Here is a 24,832-nt window from a genome sequence, read left to right as displayed (position 1 = left end):
ATATATACAGTGAAATAATGACATGGTTTTGCAAACCGGCACTAGCACTCAGCCCAGTACTCCAGTAGCCTACTGAGTTCTGAGTTGATTGTCTTGAAATGTTGTTGTACTAATGAGTCCAAATAATGTACTGATCCTGTACTGATTTTATCTGGGGCCACCTGCTGGTCAAATGTTTTATCTATTTATCTAGTGGAATCTACTAGATGGACTCGCACAACATATTGTACATACAGTCAAAGTTCTACGATGGTGTAGTCTACCAACGTTGGTGATGCCCTAACTTTTCCAATATGGCCACCATGATGCGAACTATCTCAAAAGCTATTGACACCAGTAAATGTAGTTCAAACAATCATGTCCCTGCCAGGATCTAGTGCCATCATCAGGTCAGAATGTAACTAAATGAATACTAGATTGTGTTAAGTCCTTATTATCAAGTGTAAGCATCCTAAATTGTTAAACAACTCATTTGTGTTGTAGTCTCTTTGTGACTCCAGCTTTTTAATAAAAAGGCACGAGTCCTGTCCTGATGCATTTTCATGTTTTGGTGTCCTCTCTATAAAGGATGTCTATTTTGATTCAGAGATCATATTTGCACTAATTAGTCTCTGCTAACAAGAGGCAGAAGCTATGCTGCAGAGGCAGACTTTTATTCAATGCAAGTATGACTTAATCCGCATAGAAACAGCGTCAGAAAAGCCAGAGACCAATAGCATTGATTAAACTCAAGGCCATTACATTGTCGTGGGAGGACAGATGCTGAAAGACAAGATGGTACCAAAGAAAGAACTCTTTATTTTGCACTCAAACTGCAACAAAGAAAAAAAGGTTCTTAGAAAATAAAAGAGAGATAGATGGGACTCTAGCTGGTCGTCAAAAACAGTCACATAGATTCCCACCTAACCTTTTTGTGTTTCATGTCGATAATTTTGTTGTTATAACACAATAAAACGCCTCCTCCTAGACTAACACTACCAGATATACAAGCACACATATACTGTAGCTGTAGTAGAGATATTTGTATTAGCTGCATGATTGTCCCCCCATGTCTGTGTGTGTGTGTTGGGTGTGTATCACTTTTGGCTGTCAACTTTCCTTGTTTCTTTCACATTTCTCTTCTGAAGATCTTGCTGAAATTGATTATTGCTTCAATCTATCTATCAATCCTGCACACTGTGGTTTTGTCAGCTTTTCTGTGCTGTAATTTTTTTTCTTCTACTTGGTTTCATTGTCTGTCATTGTCTAGACAGACAAGAGAAGCAGACAGAACTGTAGTAGCCAGCTATAGACAGATGAACTGGTCCTGACCACACAGTGGGTAGCAGAGTGAGATCATACAAAAAAAAGAAAAGAAAGGTCAACTTCTTACCACTAACCCAGGCAGCCTGGAGAAGAGAAGGTCAGGAGCTCACCACGGATGCAGCAGGCAACCTCACTCTGCGTTTTCTCCTCCTTTCTGCAGCGATGACCTTTCTCCAGACTCACCTTTGGGGGAGGAAGGGAAGGGAGGAGGAGGAGAAGGAGGAGGAGAGGGGGAGCTGCAGAGTGAGGTCGAGTCGCAACCTCAGCCACAGCCACAGCCCGAGCAACCGCAGCAAGAGACTCAACCGCCACAGTCACAGCATCCCGAGTCTGAACCACAACCACAGACTCCACCACCTCAACCCCAGCCCGAAACCAAACCTCCGCCAGAACCTGAACCCGAACCTGAACCCCAACCTGAACCCCAGCCTGAACCCCAGCCTGCATCGGAGCCAGAGCCAGAGCCAGTGCCCGAGCCTGAGCCAGTGCCCGAGATTGAGCCTGAGTCCGAACCTCAGCCCCAAGTCGAATCTCAGAGCGAGGAAGCCCCACATGATACCCCTGAAGCCTCTTCACCTTGCAGAGCGGAGCAGACGGTCAGCGAGCAAGACATGGCAAAGTCGGAAGAAGTTGTGGAGACAAAGAGCAATCAGGAGGGAGAAGAAGTGCAGTCCGAGGCAGCACAGCAAGAAGATGAGGAGGAGGACGAGGAGGAGGAGGAGGAGGAAGGCGGAGGAGGGAAAGGAAGTGGTGCGGGAAGGAGAGCCAGCCTGCACCACACGGCCTCGCCCTTGAGGATGCAACGCAACGGGGCCGGCTCGCACTCCGTCACCTCCGACTATGAGCTCTCGCTTGACCTCAAAAACAAGCAGGTAGGGTTGTGTTGGGGATGGGGGAGTGTGGGTGGGTGGAGGGAGGGAGGGAGGGCGGCAGGTACAGTTACTTGGCCTGTGTGTTGTCGTACTGTACGTCTTGTGGTATGACATGTTTGTGATGTTTAGCTTTCTGTCCGAGGAGATGGGCTTTTGTTTTTTTTGTTTTTTTTGGTAGGGAAAGAGCTGGTGTCTGATGAGGTTTTTAATTTTGTATTGATCCCTATTGGCACCCGTAGACTTTCCAAACTGTATCAGCTACTAATTTTCCTAAACATCATCATCATCATCATCAACAATCATTGTCATTGCCATGTCATCATGTCACAGCGTTCCTCACATGGTTTTGTCTTTCACCAAAAACCTGGATTGTAAAACTATGTTTTTCTGAAAGTATTATATAAGTAATTCCCAGGTTTGTTAGTGCTTTTACAGTAGAGCGACTCATGTACATATATTTTTTAGGTTCAGGTCTTTCATATACTGTATTCTTGCCTAGGTGCAACAGGTACACATCAGGGTAAAAGAAAATGTGCAAACAAGTTGCATTTCTATCTGCATGAATGAAAACTCCTTCTTTTAAATTTGTCTTCCCTCTGCTGCTTTAAGAGTCACTCTGGATGATTAAGAATAACATTGCCAGGGAGAAAAAAACCATGTGACTGCTTTCTGTTCCCCTCTTATAAGCCAGCTAATCCGATTTTGTGCCGAAACTCTTATGTCTATGAAGTGTGACTGCTTTAACATGCCTTTCCCATATCCTCATGTTTGTGTTCTTATCATGCTGTTCATCAGGGGCTTGGAAACCATTGCATTATTATCTCCATCTCAAGAACCATCAAACATCCACCATTCGTTTTCCATGTTTCATCTATCTAACCAACATTCTTCATTCGATGGATCTTCAACCAGGTAAGGCGGTAGAGTCCGGGTGTGCTCCCAATCTGTTTCCCACATCTGCAGTTTAAAGGGGCACTCCACCAATGTTACCCATTAACTCCAGTTAACTTGTCACAGGGAACATCACACAGTTTGTGAAAAACAGTTCTATATTGTCTTGTGTGGATTTGATAGGGAGATTTCTACAGGTTGAAGAAATACCCCTAATGAAGCCATCGTGTCATCTCAGGACAAGTATTTCCCAGGCAGCGAGGGTCAAATAAAAGTTCAGTTGCATATTAAAAATGTAGGATCCGGTGTTCCTGGAGCTTATACTAGGGACTAAAATACAGGATAGCTCGGCTTCTGTTGCTTTAATTTCGACTGTTTCTTTTATTTATCACGTGTGAGTCCTCCAACTTCATGGAAGTGCTCAGAATGCATGTTCAGACACTAGTGTAAAATGTTTCTCAGTCTCAGGGCACCCTCCATTGACTTTGAACTCAAATTTATTCAGAGGTTACACTGTCACAATCATTTGGATGGTGGCGTTCTGTTTCAATACTTGTTTGAATTCAGTGAACAAGAAGAAAACATACACAGTTAAAAGATGAGCTCTGAAGCAGGTTGATTGTTTACTAAAAATCCATCTTCCAAGCAACTGGCTACTGAAACTAATTTAGTTCAGGACATGGTTGCTTTGTTTCAACTCCATTTTCACTCTTTGTTTTAACATAATTTCCTCATTGCTTCCCCATTCGAGACTAAGGGGTTCTTTAAATCTCTGCTCGAAACCCGTTTTCCCCTCTCACTTCCACTCTCACTGTTTTAATCTCACATCTCCAAGTCTCCTTTCTCCAATATCCCTGTCAACAATGCTAGAGATGTGCAATCAGCTAGATTGATCTTCTTTCTGAACATTTGGGGGTGCAGGGGCTTGATGCATCTACAGATCAATGTCAGGGTAATTGGATCTGCAGGGGGATACCTTGATTGCTGGGTTACGAAAAATTTGAGCTTTAACTCCCTTCAACTTGACCGTTCAGCTCTTGGTTTAAAATTTAAAATAAAAAAAAATAAATGTAAAATTATTCCTTACATTTTCATGGGTTTTACTTTCTTTTGGTTACACCCTACAATAAGCAATTATAAACGAGAATCTTTAGTAAATGTATCTTCTAGTACACCAAATAGTACATTTTCCGGATATTAAAGTTTCCAAAATGATTGGTCATCAGTGTGGCTGTTGATAAAAACACAAAAGTATCACAAAAAGCAGCAGAACCAAAATGAATGAAAAACACTCGCAGAAAGGTGCACTTAAAAGTTAACTTTAAGAATATTGAACTCCACAGTCTACGTTGTGTTAAAATCCAAATGAAATGTTCCCGACTTTAGCGAACATTTTTATTAATGTAAATTACAGGAAGGAATTGAGTTCCTGGAAATCTGTCAGTGCATCTGTTGCTAGCTGGGCTAACTTATGTACAAAAGGTATGTTGACAACATTAATGCCTTTTTTATTTCACCAATACACAGACGACTCACAAGCTTGACTTTTAGGCCACGAAGAAGCACATTTATACATGGTATAAATGAGTTCATAAGTGTGTCAGGCAGGTCAGTCTTGACCTGAACTAGATAGTTAAATGGGTCTTAATAGCATTGATTCTGTTAAATACTATTAAAAGTCTCATGGCCAAAGCTGTTTATATAACACTAACAAATCGAATGGATACAGCTTGAAAAAGTAGCAGTGACTTAAAATCCTTTTTCTTTTACGAGATGATGATGAAGTGATAAAGGATGGGTTGAGACTTTGAACGTCTGCTCCTGCTCTGTAATTGGTGCTAATCTCTGCTTGAGTAATTATGGTGCCCATGAATTGAAATTATTACCCAGACATGCTCAATTTAGTGGCTCGTGTTCATTCATTATTAAATGTGCATGTGACGGTCAAGAAATATGAAACAAGGGAGAGGTTGGAGTTCAGAACTTTTATTTCTGTTACATGTCATTTACTGAAATGTGTGTGTGTGTGTGTGTGTGTGTGTGTGTGTGTGTGTGTGTGTGTGTGTGTGTGTGTGTGTGTGTGTGTGTGTGTGTGTGTGTGTGTGTCAGAGTCAGAATAAGTCTTTCAGTAACCACTGACCTCTTTGGAGTAACTGACTTTGTTCAAGTATGAATCAGCTTACCATCCTCTGATGCCATTAAGTATATTATTGTCATCCTGGTTTTGTAATACGGTCAGCATTAGTTTTGTCCCATTTTTTTGCTGTTATATAATCATCTCATTAATCATGCAGATGTTTCTGTGCTGTAAGACAGCGCGCATGAGCATGAAAGCTAATAAACGTGGCTTTGCATTTTGCCTCCAATGCTGCATGTGAGATCTGATGATGTGTTGGTTCACCTACGCATATCAGGCTTTTTATTTCACATTTAATGGTGAGATGCAGGAATTTTCATCAAGACTGATTTATGGCTATTCTCATTATTATAAAAAATGGCTGTATTTAATATCATATGGTTGCTTTCCTGTAAAAAACTACGCATCTCCAAAACATCAACTATTCATGAGAAGCATAACCGAATGAGTTTTTTAAATGTACGAGCTTGCCCTTTATAAATGTAGTTTAACAACTCAACTGCAAAAGTAGCAAGAAAAATAACATACCTGTGTAGCTTTAACATTGCTAAGCAGATTCACAATTTTTCTTTATTTTTGCTAAGTAAGTTATCACATAGGTATTTCCCTTGGAATATTGATACCTAAAAATCAATGAGCAAAGAGAAAATAAATTAGCAATTACTGCAAAGTCAAGAAACAGAGATGTAAAACAGAAAAGCAAACCATTCACAATATGAAAAGAACATCATTGTCATGGCACATGACTCACAATAGCTAAATCTGCCTCTTGAAATGAGGAAAAAAAAGCATTCTGTTTTGGTTGACCTTTAGTTCTGAAACACATTTCCATTTGAAGCGAAAACATTTCCAGACTAAAAATATGTTCATTTTCCAAAGCCCCCAGGTATTAATATTTCATGGATAGATAGAGAAAGTGCCATATTTCAGTCTGAGGTATCCAGCACTATCTGCTCAAAATCAGCATTCACACACACACCTTTACATCAAATATTCTCATATTAATCCTCTCTTTGTGGATATAAAGCCTATTTGAATGAAGCTATAGAGATTCATGCTTCTCTAAATGCACTTGATTTGAAATATTTAAATGTCCTATTTATTCACCTATATCCATCCCTTATACTGTAGAATAATTCAACCCTTTCATCTCAGTAATAACTTGCAAGGTTTCAAATATGTAGTGCTGCATACTGCACTGGTTTGTTTTCTACCTTTTCTTTTCCTCCCCTGAACACGAGGTCAGCACGGTGCTGATCTGCCCGTCAACATCGATTTACAGACCCTTGTGGGACAGAGCAGTGCCATCAGCGGTCTCTCAAACCACTGCATCTCCAGAATAATCTCTCTCCATCAACCTAGTGAAGTGATCAGAGGTAGAGCTGACAGTCGGCTAATGGGGGGGATTTTCTGCAGTGCTACTATCTGGGCACTCATCCGTCTCAGTACCCCGTGTTGTATTGGACCTTTTCCTCAATACCCTGGGCTGCTTGCTTTCTTGTTTCTTCAGTGCTCAGTTCATCCATCTTTTTGCCATTTACTTTACCATTCCCATGTTTTTTTTAATGTAGAACAGCTGTACCAGGGTCAAGTCCCAACTAATAATGTTTTTAGAGTCATTATTGTGATCATACATTTCATGGTTAAGTGTATTAACATGGTGATAATTCCTGAAATATCACTATTAGTGCTAAAATTAAGCCACACTTGACTTATTCCTCTCACTCAACATGTATCCAACATGCCCTATTAATCATGCTGGAGTATTTAAGCTTTCGATGATCTGCTCATTCTTTCCCTGCATGTCACGATGCTCACTCGAAGGCTTGAAGCTCTAGCTTGCTGTCACTGCTGTCAGGCCCACCTCCACCCCAGAATCCACCTGTAGGCTTTGATTCTAACCAACCAAAATGCTCCCATACTTAAAGCTGAGATGAGCTCAATGTCAATCAGTTGGTCCACTAAATAATGAAAAACACAGCTTTTCATGGACAAAATAGCTAAAGGTAGCTAGACAAGGAGCCTGGTTCTTTGGTCTTGCTGTGTTTTTTTCTGCCTCAGTTTGACCATGGGGACCTCCGATACTTTTCATAATCACAATAATGATGGTAATAGAAATTGAGTTATTGTTACCATCCAAATTTTTTACTGTAGTAGTAAATCAAGAAACCGGCACACTTGTCCCAACACAATCCTCGAAAGACTGGCATCAAATCTCTTCCTTCCTCCATCCCTTACGTCCCAGCACTTCCTGTTAGCTTTAATTCCATCTGAATGGCAAATTGTATCCGCTCTACACTCTGATACAGGAAGCAACGTGACCCAAATGCCTTATTCATCATCCCGACCCAGCTTACGCAGAAGGCAAAACAAATAAGCTCGACTGCCACATTTAATCAAATGCAGCAACACTGACAACCCATTCACAGATTCAAGGGCACCTCTGCAGTGGAACTCTTTGCAGAATTTGTTTTGATGCGGGACACCTTTCTGAGTAATGAGGTCAATCATACTAATTCTTAAACCTACACAAGGTCTACTTTAGAGTGCAGTCATGGCGATGAAGCCGACCTTTCTATTTCAACAGGGCACACAGTTACAGAACAATCCAAAATAAAAAGAGATGAATATTCAGTCTGAGTCCGAACCGTCTGAAAGAGTTGACAGCTTCTGATAAGTCGCAATCAGCAGATAGAGTAGAGCAACAAGCGAGTGTCCTATTCAGGAACCCCCTTTAATATTCTCAGTGTGTCTCACCATGCTCTCAGAGGCTCTGCAGTGTAATGTAAATGGAGTAGATAAGATGGATTTTCAGTGTCACTCCACTTTTCTAAAGAGCATTGTATGTGATTCCATTCCTCCGTTGACAATGGCAGCAGGAGATGGGCTGCATTTTGTTGAACTAACCACTTCTCACAAATCGCAAACCCACGAGGCCATTCCAGCCTACGAGATGGTGGGGTCACTTTGTCCAAGACTAAAGCGAAAGGAGATTATCGGCAGAAAGTCACATTTTGATCCTTGGTAGCCACCATCGGATCAATTGCATTTGAATTTACATGAATTTTATGTGGACCAAATTAATCCTTATGTGCTCATAACCGTGATACAGCTAAAGAAAGAGAGGGAGAAAACAGCAACAATTTTACCTAGAATGAAATGTCATGTCATGTTTAATGTGCAAGGTTCCATACACTAGAGCGTGTACATTTGTTATATTTATAAAAACGACAGAATGTGACACCACATTTCTTTTAAAGTCGAATCGTCGCCCACGCTCTTGCCTTTGATAAAGTTGTTACAGAAGCAGAATTAAATTCATTGATTTTGTCTGAAAAGGTTTGCAGAGTGACTCAAAATGATAAGAGCGCTGCCTAGGCCTCTTCCGAAGATACCCACACCCTGATTGTTCTGGGAAACTCAGAGGTCTCATCTAGTGTTTGAGCGGCTGCCAGATGAGGATGGCTATATTACATCTCTATCTATTTCCCACAGCATTTCAGCAATTTTTCAAAGGCAAGATTAATGGCCTGTTCAGTTTCAAACAATTTAAAGTTGCATGGAGGACCTCTCTATGGAATTCGCAGAGATTATGGCAAATGAACAGTTTGCCCAAATGCCCTGAGTCAGCCCTTGCTGTGTTCTCCTCTTTCAGACTGTGGTTTTGGCCAAACTGTATTTACTACAGTTTACAAGTTGAATTACTGAACCACCGAGGATGATATTAGAAGTACTTCAATATTAGATTGTTGCCTATTCCTTTAAGAATTGGACTGCCTGGATTTTATTTTCCTTCCACAGTCATTCCATTCCCCTCTTCATGTCCTGCTCATGCATTTTTCCAGACAAACTCCACCTGTTTTTTCAAACTGCTATTCACCTCATTTCCCATATTCATCTTCTGTGCAGCACAATGATAGGCAAGAGTGTAATACTAATCTTGAAAGACTGGGTAGTGAAATGGAATGCATGCTTCCTTCTCAGAGCATTATGGGAGTGATAAGTGAAGAGCCCTCTTTGATCTTGATGTTTTGTTTTTACCCACTGGTGTGTATCTTGGTTCTGCAATTTCTAATCAATATGGAGCCATAATGGTCATATATGATTGTATCCAGTTAGAAATACAACTAAAATTCAGGCAATTGATTCCTTTTCTATCCTTCTTTCTATTTTTTTTTAGATCGAAATGTTAGAGCACAAGTACGGCGGACACCTCACCTCCCGCCGTGCTGCCTGCAAGATCCAGACTGCCTTCCGCCAGTACCAGCTCAGCAAGAACTTCGAGAAGATCCGCAATTCACTTCTGGAGAGTCGTCTGCCTCGACGCATCTCCCTGCGCAAGGTCCGTGTGCAAAACACGGAAGGTTTCTCTGCTGAACGGGCCCTGGCAGAAGGCTGCAACTTGGCAGGCATCCCATTGGTGCGCTCACCATCTCTCCCTGCCACAGTCGGTGGCTCCCTGACCGACCTGGAGGACTCATTCACTGAACAGGTCCAGTCACTGGCAAAGTCCATAGACGATGCGCTCAGCAACTGGAGCCTGAAGACCATGTGTTCACTGCAAGAAGGGGGCACTTATCAGTTCAGTGCGGACTCCTTCAGTGCAGCAGCAGCAGCAGCAGCAGCGGCCGCAGCAGGAGTAGGAGGTGTTGGAGAAGGAATTGGTGTGGGAGAATCAACAGCTTCTCATGGCCCTATGGACCCAAATGACCTGTCGAGAAGTGCAAGCAAGCTTCTGATGGCATTCCGGGATGTGACGGTACAGTTTGACAGCCAGAACTTCCGTGTTTCATCCTCAGTCATGGAATCCACTTCTGTCAACCTCGGCAGCTGTGTCCAACAAGAAGGAGCCTACAACACTGTCACGAGTTCTTCCTCAACAAACTCCACTCCATCCTTCATTCCTGCTGGCCCCTCACAAGAACCCCCTCTTCCTCCTGCAGAGGTCCCTGCCGAACCCACTGATCCCCCGCCGCCCCCACAAGAACCCCCACCGCCCCCAGAATTAGAGATACAAGACGACGAGCAGGATGTTGAATTCCCCGCTCCTCCGCCGAGTGAAGAAGAGCTTGAGGAGGACCAGCAACCTCCCCTAACCCCTCTGGATAAGATGGCAGCCCCTCAAAGCCCAGAGGAGTTTGTGGTGGTGACCCCACCACCCAGAGAAGCTCCCCGTGCCCCTACACAACCGGAGGCTGTACTGCTGGGGAGTTTGCCCATGGTAGAGCCGTTGGAGGTCAATAGGTGTGGCTCAGAGACAGCAGACAACAGCTCAGAGCAGATGAGCAGCAGCAGCACGTCGACAGAGGCTCGCTCCACGTCTGAAGCCTCGTCCAAGGAAGCACTACAGGCCATGATCCTCAGCCTGCCACGCTACCACTGCGAGAACCCCGCCAGCTGTAAATCACCCACGCTGTCCACCGATGTCATGCGAAAACGCCTCTACCGCATTGGCCTCAACCTTTTCAATGTGTGAGTAGCCATTACATTTTGATTCTCTTAAATCAGGTTGAGGTATATTACTTCTGCATCTTTGATGTCTAGTTAACTGCTGTGAAACAAAATAATGAATGATTGCAAAGGTTTTGACATTGGGACATGACAAACTAATTTAGTAATTAATTTTTCTTGAAAGATACATGAACTTCACGAATGTAAAGTTACCCCAGATTGAGAGCTTAAAACGAATCATTTACACACACACACACACACACACACACATACACACACACACACACACACACACACACACACACACACACACACACACACACACACACATTCAAATGTTAAACCCTGTCAGGGAATTTCATGGGGGTAATTTGGGAGTTGTCATGTTAGCATTACCCTCAAATAAATGCTGTCATCTAATCAGGACCCAGTAATGTGATTATTCTGGTAAGGTTTCCAGTGTATTATTCTGCTCACTCTGACATAAATAAAAAAGATACTGCAGGCCTTTACTAAGCTGAAGATGGAAAGGTTTAAAGAAAAGAAAAGGAGAGTGGATTTATTGGGAAGGATAGGGTCCTGTAGAATGTACTAAAGTTAAAACAGTCTGTACTTCCACCCCTCCTGTGATTGTATCTGAAGTTTGATTGGAGTCCCCTGGACTCAAAGTGCAAATAAATCATTTTCCTCACAGGCCCTAAATGTGCTTAAAGAAGAAAAACTGAATTTAGCACAGGTTCCAAGCTACACCACCTCTTTTCTCAGAAATACACACCAGAACATGGACAAAGGGAGAGAGGAAGGATTATTGAGAGAAAGAAGTGTGAAGAAGAGAGACATGGACAAAACCAGGCTTATCTCTTCTAGCTGATAACTGTCAATTTGCTGGCAGATCAGCTGTACTAAACCAGCTACTTATGCTAACTTACGCTCCATTTCTTGTTTGCAAATGCTTTTTACAGCTGACTCATTTTCAAACAAGATTCTTGAAAGGGCCCATCAATTATGTGCTTAATGGCTATATTTTATATTTATTTTTTTCACCTTTGTTTATAGAGGTACATTTTATACATTGTATTGGTTTATACATTGTAAAAGACGGAAGCTAAAGCTACATGACCCCCGCATAAAGTCTGCATAAAAAACCTTGGACTTGTATAGAGCTAAGTCTGCTATGTTATTCTAGGATAACATTTTAGCTTACATACTAATAACAAGCAGGATTTTCACTTTGTATGTGAAAAGAGAAAAAATGTAGGATACTTACCAAAGAAAGCTGTTGTCTTGGCTAACGCTGCTGTTGCAGGAGAGTAAACTTCCCCTAAATCCAAAAGAGCTGGACAGATCTGTTAATGATGGTCTAACCTAACAGTGGATCTTCTAGTTGTGAACGGGCTTTAAAACAATTTTTCAAATATAAATGACGGGCAAAAGTTCCCTAAATCAGTCTTTCATGTGAAGAGTCCAATTTATTATTATGAAATCCTGATACAGGTAGGCCTAACTCTTGAATCCCTACCACCACTCAACTCCCATTGCATATTCCTCTGTGGCTTTAAAGAATTTTCAGTCATGGAAGAAAAACTATCCTGAAATTTCGGCATCTTGTATACGTTGGTTGGTTGCAGCCTTTCAGGTCATTTTGAATTCAGTTCCCTTCGCTGCCTAGTGAAGAGTGACAAAAGTCTAAACCAGATAAGACCTTTCCCAAGAGGCACTTTAGACAGGTGCACAGTGGTAACATTGCTGACTGTGATGGGAAGAAAAAGTGTTGCCATGGCGACAGCTACGGCCAGCACTGACTGGGGGGTTGATTTGTTTAGAGAAACACTTGATCCTTGTGATGTTTCAGCAACTCAAGTAGTTTGAATAGAGCCTTATTCCCATATAGAACTTAATGCTTATGACATTAAAATGTAGTAAAAATCGAACACTGTGGGCTGACTTGAGTTGTCTCACTTTATTGTTTCAACACTGTGAATTCTCTTTTTTTAGAATGTTTGCAACCACATGATATTGTAATGTTAATAACATCAACAGATTCAGAAGGTAGCTTTGAATAGTTAAATGTACCATATGCCCTGTTTTCACCTAGAGCGTATACCCTTAAGGACCTAAATACCCCACATATCGAAGTGAATGTACTGGACAAACTGTAATTTGTTACAAGTTGAGCATAGCCACTGATGGAGTAGCGGGGAGCAATTAATGAGAATCCATGAGGGGTGAAGTAAGAAAATCTGGCATTGATCCACAAAGCCTAAATTTCTCATTAGTCATTCTGCTGCGCGTCGTGAATGTAATTAAAAGTTCCTTCAGCCCTGTGTGAACCGGCACCTTGGGAACTGAAATTAAAAAACTGCTAACATCTCAATCCAAGAAGGATTTTTTTTTGTCCCTGCCACCTCGACCGTCTCTGAAGAAGCTCTCCTTGCTTTCTAGAATATCTTGCGATAACGGAATACACTGTGTTCCCTTAGGTGCCAAAAAAAAAACACTACAAGATTTGGTTGAGATAGTGGCCCAATTAAGCCATCTTATACAAATTTAGAACATTCGAGTTATCTTTTCTTTTCACCGCCAAGCTCTGCAGTGCACAATAAAGCTGATTAACTGGGAACCAATCCTGGAGCGTGACACTGAAAACAAGAAGGAGCAGGAACAAACTGTGCATTTATCGGATTAAAGCTGCGGAGGGAATAATCACTAGGGGGAAATGTAAAAGAATGCGGGAAATAAAAGTATTTAAAGGCCTATAAGAGAGTTGTGACGTTGAAGTGACATTTGATTTGAGTAGGGAATGTTTTTCATTTATAACTTTCCCATCTCTTAAAGGCATCATAGGAGATTATCTGCAATATGCACTTTTTAATATGTTGTGAAAAGTGCTTTTTACACCCCAACAGCAATAAATGACTTATGGGCAATGAAAAAGAAACGAAAAACCCCCAAATTCTGTACCTTCTATAAACCTGTTAAAATGCTGACCAATCGGAGACGATGGACCCGTATCTAAAGAACCAATCACAATCCTGCGCGTTCTCTCCCCTCTGTGTGCGAGCCTGAGCGCGTTCACGGAGGGCAGAGAAAGCGTTCGTGCCATATCGTAGTAGGCTACCTGGCAGTGGACTAGACCTAGTGGAAGTAGCATAACAAGCTTACACAATGGAACCTACACAGAAGTTACCAGAGGTGTGGACTCGAGTCACATGACTTGGACTCGAGTCAGACTCGAGTCATGAAGTTGATGACTTGAGACTCGACTTGACAAAATGTAAAGAGACTTGCAACTTGACTTGGACTTTAACATCAATGACTCGTGACTTGAGCCTTTTGACTTGACAAGACTTGCTACTTTCCCCAAAACCCAAAGATTAAATAGTAGGCTATATTTTTAAGTAGGCTGCTCTGTATCTTTCATCATGTAGCCTAGTGTAGCGGAGGAAACTGGTGGATGTCGCCTACCGGTACCGCGCTGATCTGCTTATCACTGGTTTCACTTCAGAGGTGTCGGCCAGAACACCACTTAAGGCCAAAAACGTCAGACTATAAGCATGAGAAGAGGAGTATGGTTTTTCCGCTCTTTATTTTCCTTCTTTCACAGGCACAGCAGCATAGATCGCAGGAAAAGAGACACAGGCTTACATTCCGCTCGTGAGGAGACGTTAGAACAGCTGTTGCCACCTGCGAATCGCGGCCATCAATAACATCCATAAACTGTAACTTATAACAGCGATCGGGACTGCATGTACTTACTCACACACGGGTGATTCACATAAACACGTTTCAACTGTGTCGACTACTGCGGCAACATGCGCGCTCACACACCTGACCGAGAGAGAAGAGAAAAGGAACTTACTAGACAGACCCTCCGGCCGACTGACGTCACGGCCACTAACTGACAGCTATACTGTCATCCACACTGAACAAAACTCATCTCAACACTCTATAAGAAATAACAACACTGTAACCTATAAACTTTGGGGCCTTTTCTGCATGTAGCCTATGTGTGAGTGTTTGTGTGTGTGAGTTAAATGTTAACAATCACTGGTAAACAGTGCAATTGGGAAGTGCAGCCAGCAGCGCTCGTGCACGGCTGTGTGTCGAGGGGTGGGGGAGGGAGTCCCGAGGGGAGAGGGAGGAGTTAAACGGAACTCCGAGGACAAGCTAATTTCAAATCATGCTAGCTCTCTCAGATCGTACAGTATAGCTTTAAGTGTTAAGTATTAAGCCTTTTAAACTTCATTGTAACTGATTTAATGGTGTGAAGCAATGATCTCATGATGCCATAACATTTCCCTCTTTTGATCATTGTCTTACAATATCAAGTCGAAGGCCATGTTTTGTACATCAGTTGGAATGATAAAGCCATAACAGCTGTGAAGGGAGCAAAGAAAGCAAGTCATCCTAACCTCAATTTTTTTCATTGTAACCACAATGGCACCTTAACACTATAGTTATATTTGACCAAAACCATTATCTTTCTCTTAACCCTAACTTACGGATCAGAAAATGCTTGTGTGTGTTGACGGCATGCAACGTATTTTGTTATTTATGTTGAAGGAATTGTTGAATATTAAGGTCTGAGAACAGATAAATTCAAATTAAAACACAGGTAATACTACTTGAAGAAACTACTACAGCTTAGGTTTACGTCAGGATTTAGTCATGCTCAAATGAGGGGAAAATAAATAGTTAAAATGATTAATCCATATGAGTTGAGCCCTGGCGACAATACCCTTACTTTCCAAGCAGGATTTCAATATGATTCTGCACACATTAAGTAGCAAGCAGTAGAAACAGACAGGAGGATGTGATGATATTGTTCTACTTAAAGTTTAGATCAACAAACCAGAAGTACTTACAAAGTCTACCTATAGAGTTCCCGCCAATGTTTACCCTTCTCTGTACATTTCTCTTTACAATTAGTTTTTCAAACATTTGCATTTTGATAGTGTCAGTCGTTTCTTAACACGTCTCCAGAGGGTTTGTGAAGACTGCACACGTTTGTAATGACTATTTAATGAAAGCTCCCCACTTTGATCACAACAAGTTTATGTGTCTCTTTTTTGCAATCCTCTCCTCTCATTTCCCCGATCAAACACCCAGAAAGATAAACTGACTTTTCATAAATTGGCTCCAAGGATAGAGGGAGATAGAATGAGGAAGGTAGAGCCAAAAAAAATACATATATATACAAGGAAAGAGAGAGAGCGAGGGCAACCAAGCTTGAGGCTTATTAGTTCCACCAGTTCATATCCTCCCCCTAATACCTGCACTGTTGTATCCTGTGCATCTTAAACAGGGCTGTTTGCTTAGGGCTAAAACGTGGGTATTGCTTGATCATGTGGACACAACAGCTCACGCATATGCTATGAGTGTATGAGTTTGTGTGTGTTTGTCTTGCAGCAGGTGGCCTATGCACCGCCGTAGCAGGTGGAGTAAAAGGAGGAAAATAAAGAGAGGAAAAGTCCTAGAAGTTTTAGGAGTATGTATGTGTGTACCAGTCTGCACAAATATAAAAAAGAATACAAACAGAGAGTGATGGATATTGAGTTGGATGAAGGGACTGGCAGTGGCACACACAAATTGAGTGGGGGAAAGATTAGGAAAGAGACTATTATATAAAGTTTCAACCTTAAGTGTGGGTGGAATGACAAAGACTCCATTGTGGGCAAGGGGAGAGTGTGTCAAGAACATTGCCATCCCACAAGGGATCTACACAAAACCTTTAGCGCGGTAATGGAAAAAGAGAGAGAGAGAGAGGGGAAGGATGTGAGCAAGTGTGACAATAATGACAGATTCCTTAGTAGAGTTCTCTTTTGGTATGCATGACTTTCCCATTTTATACTACTCGGTGAGACATATCCTTAATTTACTGTTCCCCTTCCTCACACATTCTGGTGAGGTGAAAGCATTGATCGGGGCAGCTAATGGTGGGACCAGGATCGACTTCCCGTCAACGCATGAAAATGGAACACCAACCGAGCGTTATGAATTAAATAAAAGGTGGCATAAGAGATGTGTAGGTGATGGCGTATGTGTCAAGAAAGAGTGGGAGGGCAAGAGAAAGACAGTTCTGAATACATATGTCAGGGAAGGCTAATTAACACAGCAGATAAATCCTTGAGAGGGATGAGGAGATGCCAGGATGCGAAATCACCTACAAAAAGCTTTGAATGAGCAGTTTGGGCGTGTTAGTTCAGACACACAAACCTCACCTGTATTAGCAATCTGCCCTCGGTTCTAAACGACCCAGCACATATTAACACACTTTGAAATCCAGATGGTGAGCAGAGGATGCATTTTTAATTCCTCCTCTGCAGTTAACAGGTGGTGCAAATATTGTAGAGTATAGCTGTACGCTGAAATTACAATTTCATAAATATAAATATTTCAGGTCAGCCATAACATCTAGTTACTATGTGTTACTATTTAGACATGATAGCAAACAATAAACTTGCATGAATGAAGGCTTAGTTAATCCTACCCCCTCACTTTCAAATAATAAATAGCGTAAAAATATATAGATGATTTTAAATGATTTCATTCCAAACATGTCAGTATAGGGGTTCATTTGATAGTGTTCTCTAGGCGTACATTTGACTTAAAGGTTCTGAACTACTGCTCTTAAAAACTAAGAAAAAATGCTAACCTAAGGAAAGGGAAGGCAGCCATGTATTCTTGCCTTTTCAGCAAAAGTATTCTTGATGGACAAGAGCTGCGCTTTGATACAGCAAGTTAACATCAGGGTAATGATTTGGGCTTTTGAAGCATTAACATTCACACCACACAATCGTGTTTCCACTCAGAAGAATGCACAGGGCTGCTAACCGGCCATCAATCTCTCAAAGGCTAGTAATGAAACAGAAATGTGCGCATCTGGAGAAATAGGCAACATGCAGTGTTGACAGTTAAGCACATGTAAAGGCCATAAAACACAGCCCTGAGGTACGGCAACTGTGCACATCTGAAATAGATTTAAAATAGAGAGCCAATAAAAGTGGATATCGAGGTGTTGAGGGAAGTATGTATTTATGATGCGAGGGTGCGAGTCCAAGATATACTGTAAAAACGATTTCAGGGCCTGTAGGAGTTGTCATTTTAGCATAGCTTCTGGGTCCTGTCTGGCACTGCCTCTTGCATTACCCTGTTTTGTATGCATGTGTTTGTTTGTATCGTTATGTTGCAGCCTTGTAAGAATCCAGTTTTCAAGTCGAAATCAAGTCATTATACGTAAATGACCAATATCACCTTGACAATAAATAATAAACGGTAGATTTTCTGACTCTATGGTGGAGTTTTGGTTCGGATTAGGAAGCATAAACTACTGGTTTAAGGTTGGTTTACACTAATGCTGTATGTAGGTTACTTTGTCTCCTAGAAATAAGGTATACACTGAAAAATGTAGTGCACTTGACAGTATATGCCCACACCCCAACCTCCTGCTACCTGTCTTCTTGAGGTATAGAGACATAGCACTTAATTCGATTGTGAAGACGTTGCCAGTGAGCACAATACCGAATGATATTGCCCGGCAAAACAACTCGGTAAAATATACAGAATTTCTATGAGATAAGATTGCAGTATAGGTAGGTACACCAGAATCCGAAATACAATCTACTCCTGTATGAAGGTCACAGACTCTGGGTGATTGCCTCTATTATAAAAAGACACCACAGTACTTCCAACTTTGCTCTTCAGAAAGGACATCATCGTTTTACCAATCACAACAGGCCCATGTAATGGAAAATATAAACAGTGTTGTTTCCAGCATTTGAACAAACAAACAACCCAAGCTAGTGACTGTCCGATGAGGACGGTACACTCCGATGAGGACGGTACACTCATCCGAATCCATTCACCTCGTATTATATCTCCCAACATCAATCTTTCCTTTTCTACTCCTTACATATTTTCGTGCCTCCATCCAGCCGCTTCCGAGTACAAATATTAATCACCATGTGCGATCCATCTGTTGTTGGGCAAACATCAACTGAGCGATAACTGCCAAATTCGTTTGGCGAGACATCACCTTCAGCTGAGCAGGGGCGAGCTGGAAGGCGACAGTGTGCTGAGGCTGTCGCAGCAGATGCTTTGGGGCCTGCACTCTCATCCTCCTCTCTCTCTCTCACTCTCTCTCTCTCTCTCTCTCTCTCTCTCTCTCTCTCTCTCTCTCTCTCTATCTCTATCTCTCTCTCTCCTCACGTTCCTGTTACTGCACATCTGCTCTGTCTGGTCTCCTTCCAGTCTCCTCCTGCTATCATGCCCTTTATCCTCCCCTCGCCCTCCCCTTGTCCCGCCCCCGCCTTACTAAACCCATTAGCGGTGGTACACACACACACAAACACATACACACACACACACACACACACATACACACTCACAGCACTCTGTTATGTAAAGGCCGTGCTTTAAACAAGGAGAGCTGTGACAATAATGTGGTAGCCTTCCTTCCTAGGGCAATTACCCTCTGTGTCTAATAGGGTTATAAATAGTTCAGATTTTACTCCCTTGTACCTACGTAAGTTCTGACATCAGGCCAGATGAAGACTGTCTGCAAGACTTATGGCAGGATCACAGGAAGCGGGGTTGAATTTAAAAAAAAACTGTGATTCATAGAAACCAATGACATGTTTAGACAATTTCTTGAAGGCATGAGCAATAAGGATGGAAGTAGGCTACACCTCATTTTCAAACCACATAGATGTTCACTTGAATCTTTCACATTCACCGTCCGACAGGCAGATATCGGTTGTGTTTTCTTTTTTGTACGTTGTTCAAATCAACCTGGAGAGGTTTGGCATAATCCATCGTATTAGCAATCAACAATGTGTCTTGTCCCTGTACAGTAAAGTCTACTTGAGAATATGTTAAAGTTTTTGCATACTGTTTATAAGCAGGGATTTAAAGCTGCATCCCGGATCAGCCATTATGATTCTGGCAGTATCCTCTGAATTAAGCAGTGCCGAGCTGTTAAGATGTTGTTCATGCCTATGTATGAATAGAGATGAGATCCTGTGTCTTTTAATCACTTTTAGCCCACTGTGAAAGTGCTAACAGTACACATCCCACTTAATGATTTTCAGACCAAGAACCTCATTACTGCAATGCATCATTTTATTTAATGGCCTTATTAAGATATTCTAATACTGCTAATAGAGAACTGTGTTCGTCACACTTAAACCTACACCTAGATTTTGTTAAACTGAACAAATGGATATATTACTGCTGCTGTTAAGTGTGGTTACTGGTTAAGTATGTTGAATCTGTCAAAGTCACACAACAGCCACCTGTGTTTTGGGACATTAAATTGCACCTCCTGTGTTGTTTGAAAAGCACTGCTAGGTCTCATTCCGTCCCTGCCTTTCTTCTTCTCTTGCTTGTCTCAGAAACCCGGACAAGGGCCTTCAGTTCCTGATCTCTCGAGGCTTCATCCCGGACACACCCATCGGCGTGGCCCACTTCCTGCTACAAAGGAAAGGCCTGAGCCGGCAGATGATAGGAGAGTTCCTCGGCAACAGCAAGAAGCCCTTCAACAGAGATGTCTTAGAGTGAGTATAGTATATAGTGCACATTATTTCCCTGAAGCCGCTTTTAGGATCATTTTACCGCTCCTCATAAGGTCATTCTCCTTGGTAATCCCTTTCATTTTTCCGGGGAAAACGGTGGGTTTAGGCTAAAAAAAACTATTCAGGACTGGATTTCGATAGGGGATTAAGCACAAGGAAAATCAACTGCGTACAGGTGTTATAGCTTTTACTCTCTTTTTTTTTTAAATCTTGTGCTTAAGCTCCGATTATTCCCTGAAGTAAAAGTGAAACCTGTGTCAAAGCTGTTATTTTTTTTAACAGACACGATTTATTATATTTGTTTCATCATAGCAAACAAACTGCAAAACAAGCTGAAATTGAAAGTGCACTGATCTGACAAATAAGCCCACATCTGACTCTTCAAATTGTTAAATCTATAGGTTGACTTGCAAGACAGGATTTTAGAAGTAGGATAACCAGCTGATAAGACTAAATATAATTTTAAAAAAACCTGTCCTTCCCCTCCTTCTCGTCTTATTTGTTATTGTATCACTTTATTATTGAAATCACAGTTGCTGCTGTATTGGCATTTGTTTTTGTATCAGACAAGAAGAGAGAAACACAGAGCAATTTAGCCATAATCTGATAATGTGAATATTATTTTGCAGATTTCAGCAGAGTAGAAGAAAATGTAGCTCCTGTTCATTTTTTCTTATCTATCGTTTTGGCCAGTGCCTCTTTAAATGGGATCTAAATCACCAGTTTTGATCAAATTAGATAGTTAATCCAATGCACCTAAGATGTACTAAAGTGCATGTGATAAAGAAAAGTGTCACTCTGTTTGTGTGTATGTGTGTGTTTCTGCCATTCACCAATTACCTCTGCATTTGCATATCAACCTGAGGAGGTGCCACAAATCTTTCCTTTTACCCTCCCGTTCGAGCAAGTTATCAAACCAAGAACACACTTTCAGTACTTGCAAGGTCAGACTGACAAGACACAGCACTCTGCCGAGTTGTTCACCCACGGGCACCCTCATCTAATATCCATTATCTCCATAAATGGACGCCATCGTGATTTTCAAATATGTCGTATTAACAGCATTATGCTTTTAAGGCTGCCAACTGGAATTCACAGAGCTGGTACAGCCAGCGCAGATGATGACATTGGTATATATACGTTTATATTTTCCCCCATTTTCCTACAGAGCAGTCAGAGCAGGAGGGTTATTGAAGAAGAGCATGATAGGAGAGTGCAAAGTGTGCGTGAGAGCACTTTCAATAAAGTGTAGTCACAGGAGAGCGGGTGAGGGATAGCAACCTAATGTAAAAATCACTCATGAAGATTTGCTGAGCCAGAATGTGTAGCCAGAGAGAGAGAGAGTGTAAAAAGCATGTGACTACTTCTGTGAGTGTGTTTGTGTATTTGTGATTCAACCTCCTCTCTCCATGTGAAGCTAATGGGGCCTCGTTCTCTTGACATTTCCTCAAGCATAAACAACAATAGTTAAAATGTCCCAAGTCAGTTAAGCCAAATTGTTGGTTATAGATTAATGTTCTAAGAAATGTGGCACCCCGAGGACTCCCACTTACTGATAATGTGTGTAGTGTACTTGTTAAGCAGGACAAATGCAATGTTTTCAGTTTGTCATCCATTCATTGGCTGCTAAAAAATATGGGTCCATCTGTTTCTTTGTATTTGCATGCATGCGTGTGTGTTTGTGGGTGTACCTGTCATCACTGCTTGATTTAAGCCTTTGCCATGTAGAGAGATGTGTCCATTTCCCTGCCAGGTACTGTATATACGTATACAGATCAAGAGATTGTATGCATGACAAATATATGTGAGTGTTTTATTACGTTTGAGTGTGTTTGGTAAAAAGATAGGATGGGGAAGGAGAGGGCTGATGTACTTAGGCTAGAGAGCTTCTTGTCTTACGTTACATAAACAAGGAAAGACGGGAGGGAGCGGGAGAGTGGTGGAGCGTGGAAGTGAGTCATGAAAAGGACCATCACAGAGGCTCCACAGTTAAGAGAGTCAGAGTGACTGCATACTACACACTAAGCCTTTTCAAGCATTGTGCTAAAGATGGAATCAGCGATTCTGGAGAAATGTTGTTGTCAACATCACTTTTTGTCGAAATCAGTGAATATCGCCTTATGATTCCGTGCTCGTGTGCTGAAAGAAAATCCAGGATTAATACACAGCCTAGAGTCTGTAAACAGGCATGTTGCTATAGACTGTACAGTTGTCCCCCCTTTTGTTTACATGTCTTTTATTTGCATATCAGTTTACAGAGCCAAGGCTGTGTATCATTAACACCAGATGAGCGCACACACAGTACGGACAGGTAGCAGACTATGAAGAGATATTCACTCATTTTGACAAAAGGTGATTTTGACAGTGATCTTTTTGGGAAAAGAAAATAACACACAGTGCCAGTCATGTTACGATTATTGAGTGCATTAGTCATATTAATAAACTGTTTTTAGCACATTGCCTCACAGCAAAAAAAAGGTCCTTGGAAATGTCTGTAAATGTAAATGTGTGACTAAATGAAATAGGTGACTATTCTGGTTTTCTCCCAATAATAAAAAGCAGTTTTTTAAAGAGCACATATATTACTGTATAACCTGTTAACACCACACGTTATTCTTTTTGCTATTACTCATCCAGCTACCAACGTGTTATAGTAAAAAAGTGTGGAGTTAGGAGGTTGTGTAGTGATGATGTTATAAAATATATTTTAGCAGCTGCACTATTTCATGTTTTAGATTCTAATAACATTTACCAAACTGTGATATTAGTGGTGGTAATGCCAGTACAAAATTAAAGAGTAGGCCTCTCAAATTCACAGTATTCAGACAGTCAGTCAGTACTATAGACTCAGCTATGGAGCAGCATGTGTCACAGACCACCTCATTTACGTACTTTGATCACAGTAGTCCAATATTATGTGTGTGTGTGTGTGTGTGTGTGTGTGTGTGTGTGTGTGTGTGTGTGTGTGTGTGTGTGTGTGTGTGTGTGTGTGTGTCTGTCTGTCTGTCTGTCTGTCTGTCTGTCTGTGTATTTTGGTATGTGCATGTACCCCAGTGTTTCCCACATACAGAAAAGGATCCTAAACAGAAAGCAGAATGTGTGGTAACCCCAGCCTACATAATGTATGTTTTACGGATTTCGAGATCAATGGCTCCAATCGTTTGTTTAAAGCATGCAGTCCATCACCATTAGTAAGCCATTAGCAACAGAGGCACACTTGCGTGGACAAGTGCTGGATGAACCACTTAAAAAAAAAACTTAAATTTCATAGTTTCGATTACCATTCCACTTGGTACCGCGACAGAACATCTCTGAATCGAAACGAGGGAAACGCCAAACTTGTTCCCAAAGTCAGCTTTTACTTCAAAACCTCATTTCACCTCTAAATCACCCCTCCTCCCCCCTAAACTCATTGGAAAGGATATTTTGCTTCTTCTTCTTTTTTTAATTAAAGGCATTAAGCTGGGGTTGTCAGGTAATAGGAGGATTTTCTGCTCAGAGAGATTGTGTGTGTGTGTGTGTGTGTGTGTGTGTGTGTGTGTGTGTGTGTGTGTGTGTGTGTGTGTGTGTGTGTGTGTGTGTGTGTGTGTGTGTGTGTGTGTGTCCGTGTACGCCACTGGCAAAGACATACACACACACACATAAAAAGATGGCCAGGCCCAGTCTTATCCTTGGTGTCCGTGCGTGGCTAATTCCTGCAGCTAGCAGAAAGGTGATGTGTCCGGATAGCAGATGAGTGGACTTCTCCCTCTTGTATCTCGGGTCTACATACACAGATCCAATCAAGCGAAAGGGCCAGCCACTACCATCCATGTCCCAGAAAAAAAGCTATACATTTTAATACATGTTCTTTAATCCTTGCTACTTATTCTCTTGCTCTTTCCTTATCTCATTCCTTCCCTGTGCTCCACAGTTGTGTTGTGGATGAGATGGATTTCTCGGGCATGGAGTTGGACGAAGCACTGAGGAAGTTTCAGGCCCACATCCGTGTCCAGGGAGAAGCCCAGAAGGTGGAACGTCTTATCGAGGCCTTCAGGTATGTAGAATGAGAGTCCAGCTTAATCATGCAGTAGACTACTTGTATTATAAGAGCACATGCAGTAGTAGTACACAGCCCAGACCGGAGTCGAACCCGGGGTCTGGGGAAGATCAGGAGGTTAACACTCCAGCAATTCCAGCCAAACGTATCTGAGATATTGTTACGTTCACCCATACATTTCAGTTAGCCTCATCCTTGAAACCCATTTTTTAAATCCTATGCTTCACTTTTAATGGTACGAGCTACAGTATAAAGGATGCTAACATTTTACCTGAGATAAGCGCATTTTTAGAACCTCTTTTCACAGGGTATTAATTTCAAAACAAACCAGCTTGAAATGTAAAAGAATCAGTCAGAGACAACATTTTCAACCAACTCATGAAGCCCATGAGCTTAATTTGCTAGCTAGCCACAGCTGTCAGCAGCTCTTAAATAGAAGCCTGCTTTACATCGGTCTGAAATCAAGCTTACGTTGTTGTTCTTTGTTGTCAACAATACTAAGAATTTTGAGCGGTACACCTGCCACAATACAACTGACAAATGTATTAATATTCAGTAAGAGAAA

At 41.6% G+C, this 24,832-nt stretch overlaps 1 protein-coding gene across 1 annotated transcript in view; it reads left to right on the top strand.

Moving 5' to 3' along the window:
* The window catches only part of iqsec3a (IQ motif and Sec7 domain ArfGEF 3a), a gene marked incomplete at both ends in the record, with an annotated part of 83,243 nt that overhangs the window by 38,960 nt on the left and 19,451 nt on the right, over positions 1 to 24,832 (top strand). Inside the window, 4 exons of the mRNA XM_080051061.1 lie at positions 1,466 to 2,177; positions 9,386 to 10,677; positions 20,049 to 20,210; positions 24,142 to 24,264. Coding sequence (XP_079907187.1) covers positions 1,466 to 2,177; positions 9,386 to 10,677; positions 20,049 to 20,210; positions 24,142 to 24,264 — 2,289 coding nt within the window. The remainder of the gene's footprint in view (positions 1 to 1,465; positions 2,178 to 9,385; positions 10,678 to 20,048; positions 20,211 to 24,141; positions 24,265 to 24,832) is intronic.

Source organism: Ammodytes marinus, assembly GCF_949987685.1.
Source record: "Ammodytes marinus genome assembly, chromosome: 22".
NCBI classification, from domain to species: domain Eukaryota; kingdom Metazoa; phylum Chordata; class Actinopteri; order Uranoscopiformes; family Ammodytidae; genus Ammodytes; species Ammodytes marinus.
This window is presented reverse-complemented; position numbering and strand designations above follow the sequence as displayed.